Source organism: Echinops telfairi, unplaced genomic scaffold, assembly GCF_000313985.2.
Source record: "Echinops telfairi isolate 266 unplaced genomic scaffold, ASM31398v2 ScPeMD7_6273;HRSCAF=7185, whole genome shotgun sequence".
In the NCBI taxonomy this organism is placed as follows: Eukaryota; Metazoa; Chordata; class Mammalia; order Afrosoricida; family Tenrecidae; genus Echinops; species Echinops telfairi.
The window spans coordinates 5,172,735-5,194,116 of NW_022110173.1; the positions used below are offsets into that span (position 1 = coordinate 5,172,735).

The 21,382-nt window shown below is 40.4% G+C and overlaps 1 protein-coding gene across 2 annotated transcripts in view; it reads right to left on the minus strand.

The window, feature by feature from the left end:
• LOC101653259 (aldo-keto reductase family 1 member C1-like) overlaps nucleotides 1-15,207 on the minus strand; it is a 25,359-nt gene extending 10,152 nt beyond the window's left edge. Inside the window, exons 1-7 of one of the 2 annotated variants that reach the window (XM_045295887.1) lie at nucleotides 15,042-15,207; nucleotides 11,975-12,178; nucleotides 10,292-10,408; nucleotides 8,663-8,740; nucleotides 4,629-4,751; nucleotides 3,122-3,231; nucleotides 1,761-1,926 (exon numbers count right to left, since the gene is read on the minus strand). In XM_045295887.1, coding sequence (XP_045151822.1) covers nucleotides 1,761-1,926; nucleotides 3,122-3,231; nucleotides 4,629-4,751; nucleotides 8,663-8,740; nucleotides 10,292-10,408; nucleotides 11,975-12,178; nucleotides 15,042-15,125 — 882 coding nt within the window. In that variant the 5' untranslated portion in view covers nucleotides 15,126-15,207. The remainder of the gene's footprint in view (nucleotides 1-1,760; nucleotides 1,927-3,121; nucleotides 3,232-4,628; nucleotides 4,752-8,662; nucleotides 8,741-10,291; nucleotides 10,409-11,974; nucleotides 12,179-15,041) is intronic. The other variant, XM_013006662.3, reaches the window with a different exon arrangement.
• Between the last annotated feature and the right edge of the window lie 6,175 nt (nucleotides 15,208-21,382).

Here is a 21,382-nt window from a genome sequence, read left to right on the forward strand (position 1 = left end):
AACCCAAGAGGCAAGCAAATTTTGGTAATGATGAGGGCAACAAGTATATAGATGTGCTTTGCACAATTGATCTATGTATTGTGATGAATTTTATGAGCCCCAATAAATTGATTTAAAAAAAAACAGAATAGAAAACCTCACAGAGGAGATTTTAATGATAAAATGAGTTGGGTGATACCTTGTGTGGATCATCGTCAGACTCTTCCTGAGCCATTTCCATCATTGAACACAGTGGCGATGAAGACAAGGATGGATGTTATGCATGGGCCCATTAACACTGACTTCCACTCCAAGGCAGACATGGCTACAGTTACTGCTGAGTGTCTAATCTCCCAGATACCACCACAGAGAGCCGGAAACAGCACCATTTCTTGGTTTGATCAGTCAGCAATCCGGTAGTAGGTGGTTTGATTACATTGGACTATTTCCATCATGGAAAGGGTATTATTTTGTTATTACTGGTATAGACACTCTGGGTAAGATTTTCCTACCCTGATGCCAAGTTTTGCTAACACTATTATATGTGAAGGTACAAAATGCCGTATCCACTGGCCTGGTTGTCCACAGTCTCCCCTTGGATCATTGCTGCTTTTGGTGTGCAGCAATGGACTCACACTCATGGAATCCCCTGGTCTTTTCATGCCACCATCACCCTGAAATAGCTGGCTTGATAGAAGGAGGGAATAGCTTTCGAAAGGAACAATTGTGGGAGCACCTAAGTGACGCTACCTTACAGGGTTGCTGCAAGGTTCTCCCGAGTCTAATATATGGCGCTGCTACGGCCATAGCCCAAAGTTATGACTCTGGGAATCTAGGGTTTAAAGTGGTTTAAAATAATTCAATATTATCTGTAGTGTCCCATTCAAAATTTGTTTGCTTCCTGTCCTTGTGATCATATGCTCTGTATGACTAGAAATCTCAGTTCCAAATGGAGGAATTGTCCTGCTTGGAAGCACAACACTGATTCTCTTGAACTGGAAGGTAAGGATGCTACCTGGTTATTTTGAACTCCTGATGCCTCTGGGTAAAGAGACCAAAAGAGATTTTACTGTATTGACTGGTATGCTCGATCCTGATTTCCAAAGGGAAATTGGCATGACAAGACATAACAGAGATTAAGAAATGTATGTCTTGAGTACAGAACTTCCCTTAGGACATTTCTTAGTACTACCATGCCCTGTGAGGAGCACTGGGGGCAGTGGTTCTGATGAGGATCGTTGTATTTGGTGTCTGGCTAGGTAGATACATATGGAGATACTGTCATTCACAACCCTCAACTATCTTATGGCAAAAGAATCTTAAAGTTTTGGAGACTGAAAGCATGTAAAAATTATCAGTTACTTCTAAGGGCTGGGATACTGATTATTTCAAACAATGACATATGAGACCTTCCAGTTGGCAGCCCAGGGTGCTTTGACCACTGCACCACTAGAGCTCCTAATTTCAAAATGAGGAGAGCATCAAAATGACCTGGATGACTTTCATGAATGACCTCTTTTATGGAGTGATGTGTTTTTCACACAGGTTGTAGCGTATGTTGTAGTGAAATGTAGCATCTAACTCTCAAATTTATGCTCAATCTTTCCATGCAGCCAAATTACCTTCTTGTTGAGCAGAAGGAGACAACCCTAGTGAGCACACACACACACACACACACACACACACACGTCAAGGAAATCCATATGGACCTCAGATATCCTGAACCTTTCACAGCCAGGTAATGACCTAGCCCCACTTATGGCCACAGCCCCGTTCATCACCTGCATGTTCTCTTTGATCCTCTTCTCATTGTAACTCTTGGCCAGAACCACAACTCCACGCTGTAGCTGGTATCGAATGGCAATCAGGGCCGGGCTTCGCTTGTGTTTTTTTGCCAGGGCACCAAGAACCGGATCATCCAAGAGAACAGGGCTGTTCGGGTCCACCCTAGAAGGAAATGCAAAAATGCTGAACACTTGAGGCCAAGTTGTCAATTTGTCAAGAAGCATCTGCAACAGACTAAGGTAGTTTCCTCTAGACCAGTTGTTTCCCAATTGTGTCCCTGGACCAGTTTCATCTGCTTCACCTGGGAATTTTGTTAGAAATGCCAAGTTTTGCTTTCATCCAGCTTTACTGACACTGACTCTGAGCTGATGGGAATCCAGCATTCCATGTTTAAAAAAATCCTTGTAGGCATTTTGCTGTTCTCTTGAGTTCGATAGAAGGAGGTCTGGTGGTGCAGTAGTTAAAGTGTGGGGCGACTAACCAGAAAGTCTCACCTGATCTAATTTAAGATAATTCACAACCTAGCCTTAAAAGTAAATAATTGCTTTGCTTCTTCAGACTTAAGTGTAGGTGATCATGCTGAATCTCTAGGTCACTTTTCAGACACCTGTGTGCCAAGGCCAACTATTTGCATTGTTCAGCTGGCTGAAACCCTGCTTCCTTCTGGAAAAAAAACAAACAAGTAACCAAACAATTGTAAAAGGTGTCTTCTTAAGAAACCTGCCTTTTCAGAGAAGAATGGGTTCCAAGTGATATTTTCAGGAACCTTTGAGAAACAGGCTGAGACTTCCTGAACTTCTGGGACTCTCTTTGTTCCTCGTGGGATATGTTAGCTGCTGCCCCATTTCTTGGGAATATACCTTTAGGCGCTGTGTTCCCTTGCCTTCAAGTTGTTGATGGAATAACAAATCTCCAATATTGTTTTATAACTTAGTTTCTGTTCTCAGAAACATCTTTTTCACATTGACTATCCATAACCTGACCCATAATGTGAAAACATTGGCTAGGTAGTGGGATTATAAAGAAGTAACCCTGCAGCTATACAGCTCCATTTTACCCAAGGAGTTGAAAGTTAACACCAGGGAATAAAGCATACTCACTGCCATGAGTCAATTCTGACTCCTGGCGACCCTGCAGGACACACTGAACTGCCCGCGTGCGCTTCCAAGGCTGTAACTCTATGGGAATGGAAAGCGCCTCTTTCTCCCTTGGAGCTGGCTGGTGGTTTCAAACAGCTAACCTTGAGGTTAGAAGCCCAACGCGTAACCACTACACCACCAGGGCTTCTAGGGTAATTAAAGATGTTTCTTCAATAATGGTATTTTAGACGACCCCCCTTCCCCCCGTGTCTAATCACCAGGTTTTGTCTCGGTGAGATCCTAGAGCACTGTAGGCAACCATGACAATATCCTTAGACTTGCAGAAAGCCAGCAACTTGCTTTGATTCAGATAAGGGTGACATTCCACCTGCAGAACGACAAGGCAGCACAAATGTGTCAGATTACATACAAATGTGGTATTAAAATGTAAGGGAAAATAAAAGAGTTAAAGAAATTGAACAAAAGGTCTGGAAATTTGTATTTGAACTAGAAACACTAACATGAACTAAGAATTTAAAAAATTAATTTTTCTTTCTCCACAGAGAGAATCAAAAACAACAGTGTTTTAGAGAAGAAATAGTTCTATTGACCAGCTCTTGGCTACTAAACGCCAAATAGTATCACCCACCCTCAGGAGAGAAGAGAGGATCTCTTAGCTTTGAACATCAAGTTGTCCCAGAAATCACAAAAGTACTCAGAAAGGATAAAGGAAAGAGTTTGGTGGGTAAAATTTAGCATCAAAAGGAATAACCATAACCTATTGCTGTTGAGTTGATTCCAGCTCATAGCTGCCCCTCAGGACAGCGTATAACTGTCCCTATGGTTTCCAAGGCTGTAAATAATATGGAAGCCAGGTGCCACATGTTTCTCCTTCTGAGTTACTGGTTTGTACTGCTGATCTTTGGGTGAACAGTTGAAAACTTTAACCATTGTGCCGCCAGGCTTATTCCAAAGGAATGATGAGTAAGGTAATTTCTAAGACATTTAATAAGTAAAATCCTCTCACTCCACATGGATGAGAGGCAGACAGACATAGAGAGAGGGAGAGAATAAAAAAGTTGTGCTCATTGATGTTGATTATTACAGCAATTGTTTTCTCCGAATATTCAAAATTAAAGGAAAAGAATTAATTGCATAATTAAAGGTTAAGAATTATATAATTAAAGGATAAGAAATACTTTTATCCTGAGTTAAGAGGGAATATTAATGCTTTACAGAAAAATGACAGGTAAAAGTCGCCTAAAGAGTAGGGAAAATCTCTCTGTACAAACATCATAAAAATAAATGATTGAAGTAAACATCATCAATGGATAATGTTTATCCATGTTAAGTATAAATTTATCCATAAATTTTTGATACTCTTTCATGTCAAATGATAAGTTATAATGGTACTAGCTAATTGTAAAAAGGGAAAACATGATTACAATGAAGACATCAATCTGTCATTGACTTAGACAAATGCTGAAATGTTACATCAGTAAGAGTGGGACAAACTGTCAATATGTGCCTTTTGGTGGAATGTAATTGGAAGGACACACCAATCTCAGGACCATGTAACAAAAAATGTGAACTCTAATATAAACTACCTGTTTTAATTAATAATAGTGTATTGATATAGGTGTATCAGTTGCAGCAAATAAATAGCCCAGGAATGCAAAATGTTAATAATAGAGAAATAACGTGAGGGAGAAGAGGGAGCATATGGAAACTGCTCTTACTTTCTGTACAGCTTTGCTGTAAATCTGATGGGTGGGGGAAGCTCACCTGGTTGCAGACAGGCTTGTACTTGAGCCCTGGCTTGTTCAGAAGCATCTCTAACTGCTTGTGGTTAAAGTTGGACACTCCAATGGACTTGGTCAATCCTGCATCCTTACACTTCTCCAGGGCCTGGGGAAGAACGAGTCATGTGGAATCATTTGTGTGATTTGGCCATAAAACAAGTGAGAGTTAACAACAAAGAAAGGCAAACTCACTGCCGTTGAGTACATTACATATTGGTCTGCTCCCCACAAGGGCAGCAGTTTGAAACCACCAGTCAGCTCTGCAGGAGAAAGAGGAGGCTTACTACTCCCCTAGAGAGTTCCATCTAGGAAATGCACTAGGGTAGTTCTACCCTGTCTTACAATGTCTCTCTGAGTCAGATTAGACTGGAAGCCAGTGCGGTTGGTTTTTGGTTTATTAAGCACTGATATCTCTTACTTTTCCTTTTATTTCACAAGCTACTGCCCTGCCTAGAGTCTTATAATCTCCCTGACCTGAAACACCGAAGGGTTCCACGGCTTAGTCCTATGATCCCAAGTGACCTACTCTTTTTCATGATCTTACGTTTTATCTACACGATGAAGTGTCGTAAATTAATCTCTCTATCCTAGACAAATCCCACAAACCTACATAGTCATAGGTTTATGAATCTGTTGCTGTTCATTTTACAGGCACTCGCTCTAAGCAGACTTGACTGCTTAGTTATCATCTCTATAGGTATGTGCTTAAGCTTTTTGAGAAGACATCAAAAGTTGAGCTTTGTTTTCTGCCAACCTGTTTCTTCTAAAAACCTTCATTTTAGATAAAGCCAATACCACCAGCAATCAGTTCAGGACTAGGCACTGAGAATAAGCCCGGTGTTCCCTATCTCAGATATACCATCCGATCATCAAAGCATTATGTCATCTCTGTCCTCAGTAGAAATCAAGAATCAACTCACTTCTCACAATCCCCCCACTTATAGCCTGTCATTTCTTATCTGGATTATTCAGTGAACTGCCTGTCTGGTCTTGCTGATTTTACTCTTAATTTACTTTGTGCATCATCCACACAGCATTTGGATGCATGGTGTCCAGTAGAGCTCACTATGATGACAGAAACAGTGCATTTCTACATTGTACAATAAATAGGCTAGCCACTTGTAGCTATCGAAATATTTGAACCATTACACACTGCAATTTTTTTATGTTGCTAGGTGCCATTGAGCCCATTCCGTCCCATAGAATCCCTATGCAAACCAGAACAAAACACTACCCGGTCCTGTGCCATCCTCACAATTGTCCCAATACTTGAGTCCATTATTGCAGCCTTATGTCAATCCAGCTCATTGAAATCTTCCTCTTTTTTGTCCCCCCACCCTTTTCCTTTATCAAGTATGCTGTCCTTCCCCAGGAACTGGAGAGAAATGGACAGAACTGATCTCTCCTGTCAACATGTCAAAAGCACTGGGTATTTTTGCCTCTAAGAAGCATTCTGCTGTACTTGGTCCAGGACAGACTGGTTTGTTCTTTGGGCAGTCCATGGTACTTCTAACATCCGTTTCCAGCACCACAATTCAAATAACATTGATTCTTCTTTGTTTTTTCAATGTCCAGCTTTAATATGCATCTGAGGCAATTGAAAGTAACATGGCTTGGGTCAAGAGCATCTGAGTCCTCAAAGTCACCTCCCTGCCTTTTACCACTCCAACGAGTTCTTGTGCAGCAGAGTTTCCCAGTGCAGTTCGTCTCTTGATGTCTTGGCTGCTGCCTCCATGAGCACTGATTGTACGTACAAGCCAGACAACATCCTTGACAACTTCGATCTTCTTTCTATTTATCATCACGGGCCAGTTGTGAGCGTTTTAGTCTTCTCCACGCTGTGTTTACTGAACACTGGAAGCTGCAATCCTTGATCTTCATCAGTAAGGACGTCAAGTCTTCCTCACTTTTGGCAAGCAAGGTTGTGCTCTCTGCACATCGAAGGGTGTTAATAAGCCTTCCTCCAATTCTGATGCCAAATTCTCCTTCGTGCAACCTAACTTCTCTGATTATTTTCTCAGCACAAAGACAGAATAAGTATGGAGAGGAAACAACCCCCTTCACACCTTTCCCAATTGTACTCTTTGCAGTATTTCCGTGTTCTGTCCACCCAGCTATTTTGATCTCTGTACAAGATTTGCATGAACACATTGAAGTGTTCTGGGATCACCATTATTCTCAAGGCTATCCATAGTTTGTTTTTATCTACCTAGCTGAATGCCTTTACATAGTCAATAAGACACCAATAAACGTATTTCTGTGTTCAGACATGTGACTTCAGCAATGATATCCCTAGTCCCACAACCTCTTCTGAATCCAGCCTGGACATCTGTCAATTCTTGTTCATGTCCTGCTGCAACTGTGCTTTGATCACTTCAGCAATATTTTACTTGTGTGTGATAGTAATGACATGGTTCTATCTTCCAAGCATTATGATGGGGCACCTTGCTTTGGAATGGGTACAGATTTGAATCTCTTCCAGTCAGTTGACCAAACAGTTATCTTCCACATTTCTTGCCATAGACTGAGGGCTTCCAGTGCTTCCTCAACTTGTTGAACCATTTCAATTGGCATGCCATCATTTCTGGAAGCCGTGTTTGTGGCTAATGTTTTCAATGCAGCTTGGACTTCTTCCTTCATTACCATTAGTTCTAGCTCATATGCTGCCTCCTGAAATGATGGAATGTAGAGTAGTTATTTTTCCTACAATGACTCTGTGCATTGTTTCCTTCCTCTTCGGATGCCTTCTTGCATCATGCAATATTTTGCCCATAGAATCATTCAGTATTGCAACCTGAGGCTTGACATTTTTCTTGAGTTCTTTCAGTTTAAGAAATGCTGACTGTTTGCTTTTTGGTTTTCTACCTTTAGGTCTTTGCACATATCATGATAGCATTTTACTTTGTCTTCTCGAACTGCCCTTTGAAAATTTCTATTCATTTCTTTGACTTCATAATATCTTCCGTTTGCCTTATATATTCTACAATTAAGAGCAAGTTTGAGTATCTTCTGACATCTACTTTTATCTTTTCTTTCTTTTTTGTCTTTTTAAATAACCTTTTGCTTTCCTCATGAATGATGTTCTTGATGTCCCCCCACAGCTCATGAGATCTTTTGTCATTCGTGCTCAATACAGCTAATGTGTTCTTGAGAAAGTTTCAAAATTCAGGTGGGATAGACTGGCTCCTGGGGATTTGTTTTAATTTTCTTCAGCTTCAACCTGACTTTCAATTTAGCCTCTCATTTCCTGCCATGATCAGTGAGGAGATTCATTTGTCAAATGCAGAGCATAGAGAACCAGAGGAGGAATATTGGAAGTTATTGAGTTAACATCACATCACACGATATTCTAGTTGATTAAACTTATGAATGGAAATCTGTGCCAGAGATCAGTGTGCTATCTAGTTTATGGTAGTAAATATTCAACATGTATTAAGCAAAACAAGGTGTTTTAGAAAACAATTCATTTCAGTTCTCAAATTCTGTGAAGGTTATGGAAATTGTATATTTTAGTCTTATTTTCAGGTGAGTTTTTGGGTAGAGATAGAACTGTACTTGTTGTTCCAAATATCTGTACTTTTCTGAAATTTGACCTCAGCATGGTTATATCAGTATAACTTTATATTTGTCGTTCAAATTTCCTTTATCTTTCTAGACCACCTAGAAACACATTATCCTTTCACCCTCCAAGAGTAATCTTACTGGGTTACTATGCACATAGCCTAGCGATTTTGTCACCTTTTTTCTAGAAGGAAGGCCACATTCTGGAATGACCAGCGAAATGCTACTTAAGGAATAAGTGGAATTCTAGAGCTCGGAGATAAATTTAATTGTGTGTATGTGTGCGTGCGCACACACACACACACACACACACACACACACACACACTTAAGTTCACTTTTCCAAAATCGAGGTTAAGGTCCATAGATTGACTTTCTCAAGATCATACAGGTACAAGATGTGAATCAGGTCCTTCTCCCGTCTTCCTTATCTTTGCAGTCTCCTCCAAGCACTCACCTCCCATGTGACACAGATATCCACTATGTCAAATATTGCTTTTCCATGTTCATCTTGTGGTATCATTTCCTCCCCGGGCTGGAATGCAAACAGACATTATTATTAGATCACAAAACACTCTCTCTACCTCTAGCTATGCTGTGTGCTATTTCTATGGCTGGGACACTAAATCTTCTTGAGGTAGATAGAGTGAATCTGCAGATGTTAATATCTCCAGATGTTAATATTAGCAAAATAGTTTGTGTACAGGGTTCCAAGAGATGTCTTTTAAAACCAGGCTTTCTATAATCCCTTTCATCTAGTGTTCTTTTGAATAAATGTCATATCACTCAGCATTAAATGGAACTCATATTTGACTGATGTTGTCTTTTTCTATTGGGGGTACCCAAAAAACCCAGAATTTTTTTCAAAGTTATGTACTTCATTCCCCCACCCCCGATCTTATAGCCCTCAAAGTACTCTCTATTACACATAGTACATTTTTCAAATCTGTGACTCCATTTTTGGAAATATTTTCCAAACTCATCTGTTTGGATGGCTGAAGCATCTCCCTCATTTTTTTCTTCACCTCTACTTTGTTGTCAAATCGCTGTCCTTTAATGTCCCTCTTAATTCAAGAAATGAAAATAAATTGCACGGAGCAATGTCAGGTGAGTCAGGGGCATGGAGCAAGAGAGGCATGTTATTTTTTGCCAAAAAACCTGGCACACTGAGATGGCTGCATGAGCAGCTACATTGTCAAGGTGGCAAAACTAGACTCCATCTGACACAAATCAGGCCTTTTTTGTTCCACTGTTACACAATCTTTTCACCACCTCTAAATGGAAAGCTTGATTAACAGTCTAACCTGGTGGAACAAACTCCAAATGCACTATGAGTTGACATTTTTGTCAGTTCGGGAGGTTGATGGATGTCAGAACAAATTTTGTCATCAATCTACATTTCACCTTCTTTTGAAACGAGAAAACCATTCATACACTTGAGTTGTTTTTTTCCCCCATAGTGCTATCCTTGTAAGCTGTATTCAACATCACAACAGTTTCTCTGGCGTTTTTCTCGAGCAGGAAACAAAATTTCACAGCCACACGCTGTTCTCTGAAATTGGCCATCACAAAAATGAGGTTTGAGTGAAACTGCTTTTATGGAAAAATTCACTGTGACCAGAGAGAATCTTCCCAGGTGACATCATTGGGTGCACTAGCTCAGAGAGAGTTGCTGGATGCTTGCCTAGTGGGAAAAATGTATACTACCAAAGCTCCACTCTGCCCAGAACAATTCTGGGTATTTTTTGGTACCCCATATATATAATATATATAATTACATAATATATATCTCAGATGTTTCTCATCTGCTTGGAAAGGCAAGAAATAAGTCCCATGTCCTCAATTTCCAGCAATAATTGGTTGCAATATAAATTCAGATTGAGATCCCTCTAACCACATGATGGTACAAGGGTAGGAACATGTACCAAACAGAGTCAATCTAGAATCATTAATAATTATTTGGGATACTTCCCCAGTATAATAGGCCACATACTCTTCTATGAAAAACTTAATCCAACCATCCATGCAAGATAATATTTATACTGACACTGGAAGTGAATTAGGTTTAATTATGTGAACTGCTGACCTTCAGAGACACTGGGAAATGAATAAGGTAGAGATCAACATAGTCTAGCTGGAGTTTTTTCAGCGACGTTTCCAAGGCTGTCCGAACCAACTCAGGTCTATGGAAAGTAATCCAGAGCTGCAAAGATTAAAAATGGAAGTAGTGTTTAATTAAATTTTAATTTAATGAAGAAATATAGAAACAGAAGACATAGGAATTGTGACAGCTTTCCTGTTTTTTTCCTTACCAATGCAGTTCCCAGTTTCTGTAAAAATATCTCCTAGTTAGCCCCCATGATTGTCCTGTATCTTTAAAGAAATTCTACCAATAAGACCCATTTTAGAATCCCCTCAAATAGCATCCATAGCCTTCTGAGCTGATCTCTCTGCCTTGACTTCAACTGGCTCAGCAGATCTCTATAGAAACTTACAGACCTGATTTTTGAGGGCACCCTATGGACACAAAGCCACGTGTATGACTGAGGCCTTGCCTACAGTCATTCAATGATTGCAGAAATATATTTAAACACATTTATTTGGTATAAATTCATGCTTGTATGAACTGGAACCATAGTATCAATATTTTATGGCAGTGGTTCTCAACCATCCTAATGCCTCGACCCTTTAATACAGTTCCTCATATTGTGGTGAACCCCCCCCACCCCCAACCATCAGATTATTTTCGTTGCAACTTCATAACTGTAATTTTGCTACTGTTATGAATCAGGCGACCCCTGTGAAAGGGTATTCAACCGCCAAAGTGGTCATGACCCACACATTGAGAACTGCTGCTCTATGGCTTATCCACATATCTCTAAAGGAGATAGAAACTGTGCCTTGTAAAACAGATGAAAGGATTGTAATTAGTTGTGTGTATTAAATATATTGGGGAACACTGAGCAGTAGCTGTGCAGTGAAGGTCTCCTTACAGGTAATGAACAAAGAAGAGACTGTCACCCATACTGCAAAGACTTTATTGCTCAACTCTTGAGAAGGTTTGGCTTGTTTGTTCTAATATTTAGATACTGTTCTATTGGTTGAAAATTAGACACAATTCCAATTCTTCTTGTGTTTTCCTTCTACCCAACAATCTTATATCAATATGATAATTAGTTTGAATGTATTTTTAGTACATTTATCGAATAATAGGAGGAAATGACTTGAGATAAAAATTTATATCAAGCCACAATTCTGTCCATCATTGTAATTATTTTTAATAGAATACACAAAGCAATTTCACAAACATTGTCAAAGTCTAACCTCAATTAACCATACGAGGGAAGAGTTAGTATCCATTTCAAATCAATAACTGCAAGAAAAAATGTTTTAAACATGTTAATATGTTATCAGCCCCATTCAAGAAACATTAGCTGTTTCTTGTTGGATCCTCCAATAGCACTAGTATATTGTTCGCCGTATTTGACAAATATCAAACCTGAGTTTCAGAGTGTTAATAAATTTTACCATGGCATAATGATAATAAAAAAATTAAGTGGATCATAGATATGTGTTATTCTGTCATCCCTGTCAAGTGACAGGCTCAGAACATACAATATTTTAAAGTCACAGAATTTGAGCTGAATAATTGAGAAGCCATCACCCATCTTTTCTATTGTTATGAGTTTTGTACATGCGCATGTATGAATGAAAGTTAAGCAAATAAGCATAGTCTACCAAACCACTCAAACTTAGTCAATTTCCATACACAGTCTTTTCTTACACACGACGACACACAGAACACCTTAGAAGTGTAGAATATGTCTTCTCTCTTAACAGTGCCATCAGCAATCTTGCTTCGGATGGCTCGTCCGACTTCCTCTTCATTTTCGTACAGTAGAGCTGAATCAATATGACGAAACCCGGCATCGATAGCCAACTTGGTTGCCTTCTCAGCCTCACTCTTGGGCACCTAAGGGGTAAAGACATTGGGCAGGAATTTACTGGCTGAGCGGTAGTTGGTGCCATAAGGACTGAGCTTCACCACAATGAACCATATCCTCATGTCTTGGGTTAGTTCTGCATGTAAGTTACCCAATGGTTTGTTTAGAATTGCTTCATTTCCAGGGATTTCTAGTTCAGAATTCCCTTCAGTTTCAGGAAAGTTGGGTAGTTTTCCACTGGCTTTGGAGTCACCTCTTGGCTAAATAATTTACAGCACATGGTTGTTTCCATTAGTGTGATTTATTAGAGTGAAGTGACAAAAATAATAGTGACAAAATAGTGACAAAAATATATAACATAGATTCATCCCTAAGACACATAAACTAATCTTAAACTTGTGTAGCTGAAAGGATTAGTAAAGTAGGTGTCTGCCCTGAAAATTAAGGCTAATTCAATTAGGGAGGATATAAGTATAGTGAAATTCAAATGAGTGGCTTTTCTACTAGAAGTTGAATGCGTGGTTTAGAGAGTGTTGAATAAAAAGCAAAAAAAAGAGGATATAAAGGGGAGGAGATGAGCCAGTCAGGGTGCAGTGTTGCAATGATGAAGCATACAACTTTCCTCTAGTTCTTAAATACAGCCCCCACTGTGCCCCTCAAGTATCATGATCCCAATACTACCTTACAAACCTGGCTAGACCGGATGTGTACACTGGAAACACAGAGAATCCAGGGCGGATGATCACTTCAGGACCGGTGGTGAGAGTGGTGATACCGGGAGGGTGGAGGGAGGGTGGGATAGAGGGGGAACCGATAATAAGGATCTACATATAACCTCCTCCCTGGGGGACAGACAACAGAAAAGTGGGTGAAGGGAGACGTCGGACAGTGTAAGATATGACAAAATAATAATTTATAAATTATCAAGGGTTCATGAGGGAGTGGGGAGTGGGGAGTGAGGGGGAAAAATGAGGAGGTGATGCCAGGGGCTTACGTGGAGATCAAATGTTTTGAGAATGATGAGGGTGGAGAATGTACAAATGTGCTTTACACAATTGATGTATGTATGTATGGATTGTGATAAGAGTTGTTTGAGCCCCCAATAAAATGATTTATTAAAAAAGGAGGAAATAAAATGTTTGTCATGCTTTTAAAGGTATCTTGGAGAACTTGTTTTTCAACATAACCATCAGGAACTAGACCTCAGTTACTCAGGCCTTACTGCCCTTTGCTGGCCCCACCCATGCTCCCTTTTGAGATGTAGGAGCTTCAGCGTGCTACCAAGTGTGAAGCTTCAGGTTTTGCTTGAATTTTCCCTCTTCCTTTGCACTCCTAAGTAGAAAAGTCCTGTCTTTGTTCTCCATAATATGTCTTGAATATTTCCTTTCATGTTTCAGATGGGAAAAGTGAGACCTAAAGCTCAGCCACTCTTCCCTTGGCACACAGCTTGGTAGTCTGAAAGATAAATTTGTAGTGCAGACGATCTGACTTGTAATCTACTGCGCTGACCCTTTTGTTCCCTCTTCTGTGAGGGGACTGACTCTACCTATTTGCCTCAGATATAAGGTTCATTGAGAAGAAGACTTGGTATATATAAGTCTGTGTGTTAGTCTGGGTACTTTAGAGAAACAAATCCACAGAAGCTCATGTAGAAGAGAGAGTTTTGTATAAAGGTTAAATGTGCCTCAAGAAAATATCCAAACCCAGTGCTACCCAAGCCCATAAGTCCAACATTAACCCATATGTTCGACACCAATCCACAAAGTTCTCCTCCATCTCACAAAACAGATGTAATGATGAAAGCCGAGTCAGTGAATGTGTAAGCATCTCAGCACTAGCAGGGGTCTCCACACGGCTGCTCCAGCACCCAGCACTGCATCGGGGTAGGTCCATGTGGCTTTTCCTTGGGGATGTCTTATAGGAAACCAGCCTTGCAAACTGAAGCAGGGAACTGCTAAGGCAGCTGCACCCTGGTGTGACTATCACAAAGCAAGAGACCGGAGAACTAGAAAGGTGAGGCTCACCGAGCCATTTATCCCTCCGTCCTTCAATTAACCCCACATGTATTGGTACAAAAACTACCTCAGTCTGTATATAGCTTTTCTGTTAACCAGATTTTATTCCATATTTCCTTTCTGGATGAGACTCATAGTGAAGGACACTTGATTCTGTCCAGGGGCCTGATGCTCAGCACCCAAACTGTAAATCTCTCCCACTGTTCTTTAGACACCTTCATTTCTACAACACTTTACCTCCAACACTGCTCTGTATCATGTATCATTGGCAAACTCACTGCCACTGAGTTGACCCTGACTCTGAGCACCGTGGTGGCACAGTGGGTTATATGTGGGGTGATAACCAAAAGGCCAGCAGTGTGAAACGGCCAGCCACTCTGTGGGATAAAGATGATGTCTTTCTACCCCTGTACAGTTACTCCAGAAACTCACAAGGGAAGTTTTGCTCTGTCCTACAAGGTGGCTATGCCTATGGTGTCTCATTAGCAGGATGAACTATTTCTTGAGTCAAGAAATGTACAGAGAAACCCTGCCCACTGTAATCAGTCTCATGACATGGCAGCTGACAGAGTTTTTGACAGGCGAGGTTAATCTTTTCTGACAAATTGGGACACTGATGAAAACAGAAGGGAAAACTAAGGCCCAGAATATTCTGTTGGTGACCCTACTGAGACCCCAAAACACTGAGTAGGCTGTAAGCTTTCCTATTATGTCCATGGACTAGCAGGAGCCTGATGGAACTAAGGCCCTAGTGAGTCCCCCACTCCGTACTCCCGAAGTCACACAACAACTGGAGATGTGACTCCAACCCAGTCTGCTCCTACGCATCCGGGAGCTGTTCCATTTGAACCTTCAATCAAAAGATGCCCACGCTTACCTCAGCTGGTGCATACGTGCCAAACCCCAGGATGGGAATGTGGTGGCCATCATTTAGTTTCACGCACCGATGTCTGAGGTCCATCTTCTGTCGCTGTTCTAGCTAACCCGTGCCTGTGTTCTTTCCTCTGCTTTCCCCTGAAATAAGGTCAACAGAAAGGAAAAACACTCAGGGCCGGCAGCACACTCAGTGCCAGCGTCAAGGATTTGCAAAAGGAATGCAAGGAGGGGCCAAGCTTAAAGCAATATTACATGGAGTGAAACTGTCTCAGTGTGACTACGGTTTTTCATGGAAGAGAATTCCTGAGTAGTCTTTAATGACAAAAGAAGTATTAGTAAATATTCTCTTCAGAATCTACAGCATGTTATTTAAAATGATAAGTTGATATTCACTGAGAAAGCTTTGTCCTTTTGTTAGACTAGGAACCCTAGTGACATAGTGGCTAGGTGTAAGACTGTGATCCGCATGGTTGGCAGTTCAAAACCATCAGCAGCTCCTTGGGCTGGGTTTTTTACTCCGGTAAACAGTTGCGGTCTCAGAAACCCATCGGGCATTGACTCTATGGCAGTGAGTATTGTTAGACTAGACACCTCCCTGTACTAATCTCTTTGTTATTTTTACTCACGATGATGCCAACATTTCAGTATGTTACATCACACATGTGCATGCACACCCACACATAGAATTGCATACAAACTGTTTCAATAAGTGGTTCATGAACTATTTTGAAAAAAGTCAGTCCTCAATAGAGACTCAGAATCAGAAATTAAAAGAAAAGTATCATTTTACCCATTCTAAACATTAGTTTTCCACTGGCTTTCTTTATTTTGCAATAAAAATATCGGGCATTGGCAAAGCTTCACCAGAACAAAAGAGAAATCTGGTATCATCTTTCCTGAAGTGTAAATGGTTAACAGTGTTTCAACATCATTTTGTGATATCCAAAAAGAGCCCAGCAGTTATTCTCTGTTACGTAACTTTTAGAAAAGGATTATAATTAACTAACGAAGAATGTAGGCAAATTGTGCATATAATTTGCAATCTTGCTCTGCAATGTTCATAAAAAGAAAACTTTGAATCAGCTGAGTTTACTATGAATTTGGGAAATGTGATATACACCATAATTCACCGATACAATAGAATACATTGAAGCCATTGAATTATATTTAGGTAGAATTTAAATGTAGAACAAAAGAATATGAATATGCTGATTACAAACCAGAGTGAGTATGATACCTTCATAGTAATACCACATGGCTGTGTAGTATGCATGAGTAGAAGGGCCAGACTGTAAACTGTAGTCATGTGTGAATGGCAGAACTGTGGGTGACCACTCATTCCTCTATGGATACTTCTATAATTATTATGTGTCACATTTTTAGTTGCAAAGAAAAGAGTCCTGGTAATGAGAGAAAATATCTGCCTCACAACAAGTGAATAAAAGAGATTTTCTTGGCAGATGCTTAACTCTCGATGTTTATCTCAAATGCCTTTGTTGACCTGGCAATGACCTCAGCTGCTGTTCTCCCATCTACTTTGTTACTTCTCCATCCAGAAAGAAACTTCTCGTTGCCTCTTCTAATGTAACACAAAGTTGGAATTCCAGAAGTCTCCTTGCATTGATCTGGGCTGGATTTCCTGGACACTGCTACTATTCATCCTCTCTCTTGAGTTTAATTTTTGGGCCAGCATTTGGATTTAAGATTATAACAAATCCAGAACCAGGAACATCTCAAGTGGCCTAATTGTATATGTCATAGCTCATTAAAATATCTATTGGAATGGCCTGGTCTTAGGACCATAATTATCTGCTTCTCACCTTACACCTAGCTATTCTGAGATGTCTTAAAACACCCTTCAGCAGTGATCTCTGTTTCTCTTCTGACTGTTAGCAGACTCGAATTTCCCATAGAACACATCAGAAATAACTGTTGTGATTCTGTGTGCCGGATGATCCTTAGTACCCTCTGCAGGTTTCCAAAAGCATCTTAGATACCTCCCCCTTTCTTGTTTCTCAGTACCACCTGCCACTATTAATAATTCATGCCCTCTTTCTGTGCTTCCATCGTTCCAGGAAAAAGAAAATCTTGGAGTAGAATAAATTACACACTTACAGATTGTCAATGTTTAATGGAAATACTGAAGGCCAATTCAAAGCATAGAATAAATGCTTTGCTATGACGATGGATAAAAGATTTTCATTGGAAAAGGGATCTATATTAATCTTGAGAAAAATTCTCAGGTATTCAAGAAAACATTCTACAGGACGAATTTTGACTAAGACAGAACACAGATGTCCATTGGCATTCATCCAGCCTGGGTCCCCTGAGAGCAAGTCCACCATGTGGTTGACTAATTACTCCATTGTGCTCGAAATGTTTCCCTAGAGAGGGCACCTGACTTTCCACCACAAATTCAAGTGCACAAAAAGTAAGCACAGTTGTGTTTTCTTGAAATTGGTTTGATTTGGGCTATTTCTACCTTGATTATTCATAGTGAATATCATGAGGGCTGATACTACCATCTCAAAGACTGTGAAGTGAGACACTGGGAGGGCCCTCTGGCCACTGTCTACACTGAGAAACTGATGTTGTAAGTCCGTTGGTGTGTAAGAACTGAGCAGCTGTGATGGCCTCTGCTCTTTGGCTCAGCTCTCAGGTTGGCTTTGAAGGAAAGAAAGCAGTTTCTAACTTGAGAACTTATGGGTATGTCACCAGCAGCCACTACTCTGGGAGAAAGCACCTGTTGTAATTACTCAAGGTCAAAACCAAAGCAAAATGAGAAACACCACAAGTGAGTGGAATCAAAGAAGAACATTATTGCATGTATTACAATTCTGGAGGCTAAATGTGTGCATGAGGGTCTCACTCATGTCAATTATTTATGTGTGTCTGTCTCCTAGTTTCCTGGGTCTGTCAGGATTCATTTGAATTCCCTTGATTGTAAACTAGTCCCCACTTGGCATGTCTTCCCACTGTTTGTGTGGCTTTCTGGATATTTTTATCTTTGTAGAAAGCATGATTCAGAAATGATTAGGTTTAGGACTGACGACTATAGCATGACCTCATTTACATAAAAAGAAACTGTTTTAATCTGGGTAGACTAGAGAAACAAATTCAGAGACACGCATATATGTAGAAGAAAGAGCTTTATATACAAGAGCAATTGAATTTGAGAAAACGTCCCAGTCCAGTCCAGATCAAGTCCATAAGTCCGATCTTAGCCCATATGTCCGATACCAATCTATAAATTCCTTTTCAAACTCATGAAACACATGCAATGATGCTGAATACTGGAAGATCATAGCCCAGTGGATGGAAAGTCTTGTGGATCCAGTGTCGTTTTAAGCATCTCAGCACTGGCAGGGGTCTCCACGTGATTCTTCCAGCTCTCGTAAGAAATATTTTTCAGGGCGTGAGCTGGTGTCCTGCCTCCGGTGAGCTATTTATCTCCTTAGTGCCTCCAAATGAGGTTATTAAGCTGTGACCTGATTGACAGGTAAACTCCACCCCTTCACTCATAAGTCTCAAATTGACAGCCAGTTATGTATCATTGTTTAGCTCTATGGCCTCTTCGCTGAGTTTCTTTCCCAATGATCTATCTTTCTCTGATAGCAGAGTGTTAAAGGCACCTACTATGAATGTTGAGTCTGTGATTTCTTTTTTCATCTTTTTAATAGTTTTATGAAATTTGCTGCACCATTATTAGGAGCGTAAATATTCAATATGCTAAGTGTTTCTTGGTTTACTGAACCTTTGAGCATTATGTAGTGTCCCTCTTTGTCTTTTTTTAGGGTTTGGATCTTGAAGCCAATTTTGTCAGAGATTAAGATAGCCACCCCTCCCTTTTTTTGAGTTACAACTAGATTGGTAAACTTTCTGCCAACCCTTTATTCTTAGCATATTCTTGTCTGTGAGCTTAAGATGTGTCTCTTGCAGGCAACAGATTGATGGATTGTGTTTTCTGAGCCCGTCCTCAAGCCTTTTTCTTTTAATGCACAAAGTGAGTCCATTGGTATTCAGAGTTATTATCACTATCTGTGGATTCATAGTTGTCATACCCTGTTTTGTGTTTTGGGTATTTACCTATGTCACTTCATATTAGTGTGCTGTGTTTGAGTGGAGAATTTCTATCTTGGCTTTTTTTCCAGCTGAGACCCTGTTGCCCTGGTAATTGTTGCTGGCATGTTGGCTTCTAGATGGAGATGGGCTTTATGGTGGTCTCCTGTTTGTTCTTGGTGGAGTTTGATCCTTTGGCCATAGTGAGTCAGCCAGTATCTTCCCCAGGGCTGGGTGTCTTGCAGCATATTCTTTGAGTGCTTCCTTGTCCTGTAAGACCCTCATCTCACCATCTATCTTAATGGATAATTTGGCAGGGTACAGGATTCTTGGGGGAGGCGTTTTATTCTTTCAGCTTTTGGAAGATGTTGGTCCATTCTTTCCTCCTCTTCATGGTATCTGCTGATAGGTCTGTGCATATTCTTACCTACGCTCCCTTGTTACAATTCAATTGGTAAACTTTCTGCCAACCCTTTATTCTTAGCATATTCTTGTCTGTGTGCTTAAGATGTGTTTCTTGCAGGCAACAGATTGATGGATTGTGTTTTCTGAGGCAGTCCTCAAGCGTTTTCTTTTAATGCACGAATTTAGTCCATTGGTATTCAGAGTTATTATCACTATCTTCTGTGGATTAATAGTTGTCATACCCTGTTTTGTGTTTTGGGTATTTACCTATCACACTTCATATCAGTGTGCTGTGTTTGAGTGGAGAGTTTCTATCTTGTCTTCTTTTCCATCTGAGACCCTGTTGTCCTGGTAATTGTTGCTGGCATGTTGGCTTCTAGTTGGAGATGGGATATATGGTGGTCTCCTGTTTGTTCTTGGTGGAGTTTGATACTCTGGCCATAGTGGATAACTTTGCAGGGTACAGGATTCTGGGGGAAGCGTTTTATTCTTTCAGTTTTCAGAAGATGTTGGTCCATTCTCTCCCCCTCTTCATGGTATCTGGTGATCGGTCTGTGCATATTCTTATCTATGCTCCTTTGTATGTGACTGTCTTCCTTTGTCTTGCTGCTCATAAAATTTTCTCTTTTACCTCAAAGTTGGATATTTTTACTATTATATGTCTCGGCGTGTTCTTGGGGTCTAGTCTAGCTGGCGTCCTTTCTGTTTCCTGTATGAGTGCCTGGTTCTCCCTTGTTAGGGTGGGAAAGTTTTCTTCCAGAAATCACTTTGCTATCTTGGCTGTTGACTTGTGTGTTGTGTTGAGCTCCAGTAAACCGATTATTCGATTATTCATATTCATAGCATCTGTAATTGATCTCGGGCTATCTTCTGTTTCTTTAATTTTCCTATCTCACTGTCTTTCTAGCTTGCTTAGTTCTTTTTGAGTGTCCTCAAGGTCACTGATATGGTTCTCTGCCTCCTCAAGCCTAATCATAAATTCTGTGACCTTGTCTGTGGCTTCTGCTACCTCCTCTGTTAGCTCCTGCAGTTCCCTTTGGTGGGTGGACTTCATCCCCTCTATTGTGGACTTCATCTCCTCTATTATTGCATCCTTATTCTGGGTTGTGTCCCTCACCTCCTGTATTACTGCGAGCAGACTTCTGAAGATTTCCTTCTGTGGGACATCTGTATCTGTTTCTTCTATGAGAGATGTTAGCTCTGGTACTATGTTTTATCTCTGTTTTTTTTTGTTTTTTTTGTTTGGAGTGATGTTGTCTGTTGATTTTTCCTCAATCCTTTCTTAGGCCCCATGTTTCTGGGAGGCTAGGGGGCCCTTATATGTGTTACTGTTAAAGATTCTTTCAGGCGGCTGCCTATGACCTGCTCTAAGGATGGGTCACACTGCTGTGTAGGCAGAATTCCCCGAAGGCTTAGTGACCAGCAGTGGTGAGATGGTTCAGTGACTGGAGTTGGGCTGGAGCCTCAGTGAGTGCCCCCAGACTGCTTTGACTTGGTCTGTCACGGTACCCTTAGCATCCCTTTTTTGTTGTTTAGAAATAAAAAAGGAAAAATTTTAAATTAAAACATAATTTAAAAAAATTTTGGGAGGAAAAAGAAAAAAATGAAGAGAGAGAAGGAAGGAGAAGCTATAAAAGAGGAGAGAAAAGAAGTGATAATAGTGAAAGTGGGAAAAGAAAAAAGAGATAGAAGGGAAACCTATAGAAAAGGGGCAGAATGGAAGTAATAGCAATAATGAAAAAGGAGGAAGAAAGAAGAGAGAGAAGAAATCCCAGAAAGTAAAAGAAAAAAACCAGCACGAGATAAAAAAAAAGTATATATTTAGATTCCCGACCCCCCTTTTTCTTTTCCCTCCAAGTTCTAGTGATGCCTAATAGA